Source organism: Lathyrus oleraceus, chromosome 5 (genome assembly GCF_024323335.1).
Source record: "Lathyrus oleraceus cultivar Zhongwan6 chromosome 5, CAAS_Psat_ZW6_1.0, whole genome shotgun sequence".
NCBI classification, from domain to species: domain Eukaryota; kingdom Viridiplantae; phylum Streptophyta; class Magnoliopsida; order Fabales; family Fabaceae; genus Lathyrus; species Lathyrus oleraceus.
The window spans coordinates 134419921-134423841 of record NC_066583.1 but is presented as its reverse complement, the minus strand read 5'-3'; the positions used below and the strand labels follow the sequence as shown (position 1 = coordinate 134423841).

At 33.5% G+C, this 3921-nt stretch overlaps 1 protein-coding gene across 1 annotated transcript; it reads left to right on the top strand.

The window, feature by feature from the left end:
- The first annotated feature begins 610 nt into the window (after nt 1–610).
- LOC127078352 (uncharacterized) lies at nt 611–3617 on the top strand. Its single transcript, XM_051018802.1, has 5 exons — nt 611–972; nt 1059–1307; nt 2169–2250; nt 2943–3021; nt 3119–3617. Exons 1-5 carry the CDS (start codon nt 736–738, stop codon nt 3180–3182), a joined length of 711 nt encoding a protein of 236 aa, XP_050874759.1. The 5' UTR covers nt 611–735; the 3' UTR covers nt 3183–3617.
- The last annotated feature ends 304 nt before the right edge of the window (nt 3618–3921 follow it).

The window sequence follows — 3921 nt, the reverse complement described above, 5'->3', positions numbered from 1 at the left end:
GAAACTTGTTGAGAAAGTCACACAAGATACTTAGATGAATTAGGGTTTCCATGGCAAACAAGCTTCAAACTTTTGATGAATTCTTGATCAAAATGATATGTGAAGACCATAGGGATCCATATATGATGTCTAGAACCAATGTAAATAATCTCTTGATTGTTCTCCTTGCATTGAGGGTCTTAAATCCTAAAAATGAGCTTGATGGAGCATGGGTGATCACACACACTACCTACAAAAGCAACAAACTATGCATTGACATATTTTTGGCATTTTGATTAGTAAATAATAAAAAACAAAGTATGATACAATCAAATGTGCTTGGGGACCTCTCCCAATACAAATCCAATGAATAAGGGGTAAGGAGGATACCAAGATGTGATCTTAAAGCTAATGCAAATGATGAGATAACATGAGGGATCTTAAAGTCAAAATTTGGGTCTTACAACACCCATGTCTAAATCAGATATACATACGCTGTTTTTCTTGACTACTTCTCTTAAAAGTGATTATTTAGATATATACTTTAAAATAATGGTTATTTTGATATTATTTTTTAAAATAGTGTTATTTAAAAAAAATCTCATATATTAATTAATATATTTTGTGTCACACACTTTTTTGTGAGGATTTGGATATTTACTCTTTAGTTTTTACTTATTGTCCTTTTCAATCGGAACAGTAACTAAACCCTCCGCCCCGAGTGTAAAACAGAAGCGCCGCGTGCGACACACGAACATGTCGAACTCCGGCGATGCAAACACAACATCACAAGAGCAAGAGCTAGAATGGGCAACAATGGCTCAAGCATGGCTTTGTTCTTTCCCTGAAGCCAAAGAAGTAAGCATGACGGAGGTTGAAGCTTGGATCGACGCTAACCTCTCTTCTCTCCCGGAGGGAATCCAATCCATGCCTCGCTCCGATCTATGTCTCAGGCTCATTTCAATTCAAAATTGCATGAGACTCCCAAATCAGGTTTCAATTTCATTCTAATTCCGATTCTAATTGTTCTGTTCATTCTCTCCAATACTTTACAGTGTTTGATTTTTCAAATGTTGCAGGAAAATGAAGCGAACAATGTTGATGTTCCTCATGCTAGGTTTCAACGCACTGATCAATGGCTTCCGGTTTATTCGTGGTTGGAAACTTTGAATAAGGATGAAGTGGTTAAGTCTAAGGAAATTTCTGATTGGTTAGAGCAGAACCCTAACATTCAAGAACAGTTATGCTCGAGGCATTCGAGATATCATTTGATGCACTATGTTAAAAAATGCCATTTCAAAATATTGAAAAGAAGGCAAAAGGGGAAGGTATCAATTCCTTTCTCACCTTTGTTCTGTAACTGTTTCTATGTTCAATAGATAGTGATGATCTTGAACTGAAATAGTTTAGTTTAGTTGCTTTCTGCACCTCGTGCCTTTCAAATGTCGTAATCGTTCCTATATGTATTTGAGTGTGCCTTTAACTTGTATCTCCCTTTGTATTTAACATAATGATGTGAGTATTTCTTGTTTTCTCTTAGGGGTCTGATTAGATTGACTTATTTAAGCTTATATACTGACAATTAGCACTTGCAAGACTTTGAGAGAGCTTTTGAAATTGAAAAACACTTATGATATTTCAATATGTTGTAATTTAGCTTATTTTGCATAAGCTCTACATGGTAGTTTATGAGAACAATTTGACTTAATTTATCTTTTGTTATCGAAATAGCTTATACATTAGCTCTCACTCTTTCGAGAATGATTCATAAGCAAAAGTAAATTAAATCACACATATATTATGATGATTAATCATATAGTTTTATTTAAAAATATATTCATATTACCTAAGTTATCCTTCAAGATATTCATAAACTTATTCATTGGACGCTAAAGTTAAATTAAATGAGAGGTATTTTGGAGATAGTAGCATTGATTAGGCTTAAAATTTTAACTTTTGCTTATATTTCATTTCAAGATAAATTAGCTATATTTGTTTATAAATAATTTCGGAGGGAGTATGTGTAAGGGCTTAATTAATCTGTTTATTCATACAGGACCCAGGTTCAGAACAAACACACGTGCGCACACACATAAAACATGAAGAACAGTTTGAATATGTTAAATTATGCATAAAAAGCCATGTTATTTACATTACAGCATATAATTGGTACTCCTTTACCTGTACAGGGCTTAGTAGAACAGCCTGGCAAAGACAGGTCATTAAAGGTTCAGAAAGATGTGGTGATGAAACACACAGCCCCATTTCCAAGTATGCTTTATCCATCTTACCTTATTAATTTTCTATAGTTACCATACAGAAGAATGTTTGTTTCACCTCTCCAAAGTTGCACATTTCTGCGAATTAGCTGGTATGTGGGAGGACATTACTGGAAACTATTTTATGGGAATTGGAACGGATGTTAAATGGATTAAATTTAATTATTAGAAATTTTTGAAGAATACAATTGTAAATTTGCATGTGTGCCTGTCAATCTAATTTTGTTCCTGTATTAACAATTTAATACCGTTTCAAATATGTTGTGGTTTGACCTGCTCTGTATCTACAAGTACAATTTCTATACTTTTGTTACTCTCCTGTGGCCTTTCAAGCCTTCTGTTTACATTTGCGAAGTGCCGTCAGATGCTGATCTTTAGTTTTGGGTTATTCTACCATGTTTTAAACCACTTAATTCTATTCAATTGTTCAAGCTCATGAAATTTCTTAGCTATTTTAATATACTCTTTTAAATTTCGAGTTCACTTTGGGTTATTTTACCATGTTTTAAACCGCATATCTCTAGTTCTATAAATGTTAGCATTTCAAAGAAAAATTGTGTTTTGAGTCACACGGTGCATAGGAGTTGAGTTAATGCTGTTATTAGTACTTTATAATTATAGGTTTTGGGCACTGCTGTTATTAGTATTTCATAATTATAGGTTCTGTTCTTGTAAAATTTTCAGATAGTTCTGTAAACAATCTTCCCAAAGATAGTGATTTGTACTTGGCCAAAAGAAATGAAGCCTATCAAAAATATGAGATGTAAGTGAATTCACATATTATGTATGTGCTGCACCTTAGGCACTAGAAGTTCATTACTATACATATTTCAGTTTTCTTTACATTGATTTGGTTTCAGTTTATTAGAGTTGGAGAAGCTGTTTTCCCCGATATTCTCAAAGCCTCCTATCATAAACCAGTGACTCGGTGTTGGAAACATCAACTACTGTGTCAGTCTGTGAAGCGCAGATTGGTATGTGCGGACCGAGAATTTCCTGATTTTGCTCCACTCCAGAGTTACCCTTGTGATGATCTTCTCACAATTCCTGTTCAATGAAGCAATGCTGCCTCTCTTAAGTGTTCACCTTACAGGTTAATTGTTGTCATTAGGGTATGGTAGATCTTGTGTATTTTTTTTAATTATCTAGAAAGTAGTGTAGCTTATTTATATTAATGATCATATAACTTTGCTAATCCTTTGTAATAAAAGTATTACAACTAGAAGTAAGATGGAATGTACTGCCAGAAGTTAGAGGAGCATCAGCACCACCAGTTTTGCTAAACGCCTTGAGAATAAACATAGAAATTGTTGTTCAACAAAAGATGTGCAAAATAACTGAATTTCATTTTTGTCTACACTCCGATACTGTTTCCCCAAACCATGTCCATGCACATAAAATTGATTTCATAAAACTTTAAAGTGCTAGACTAAAATATCTATTTATTAAATGTCACTTGAAATATTATGCGGGTGCAAAATGAAATTAATATATTTTTTTCTTTATTAAAATTTATTTCTTGCCCTCGTAAACCAAACCAAATGTTCCACTTCTAATTGCCAATAAAAACCTACATGTCAAAGAAAGATAATCAGCTCCACCTATATATTGTTAGGTAACTTTTACTACAGCATCAATTTCATGCAAGTCAGAACGGTCCATT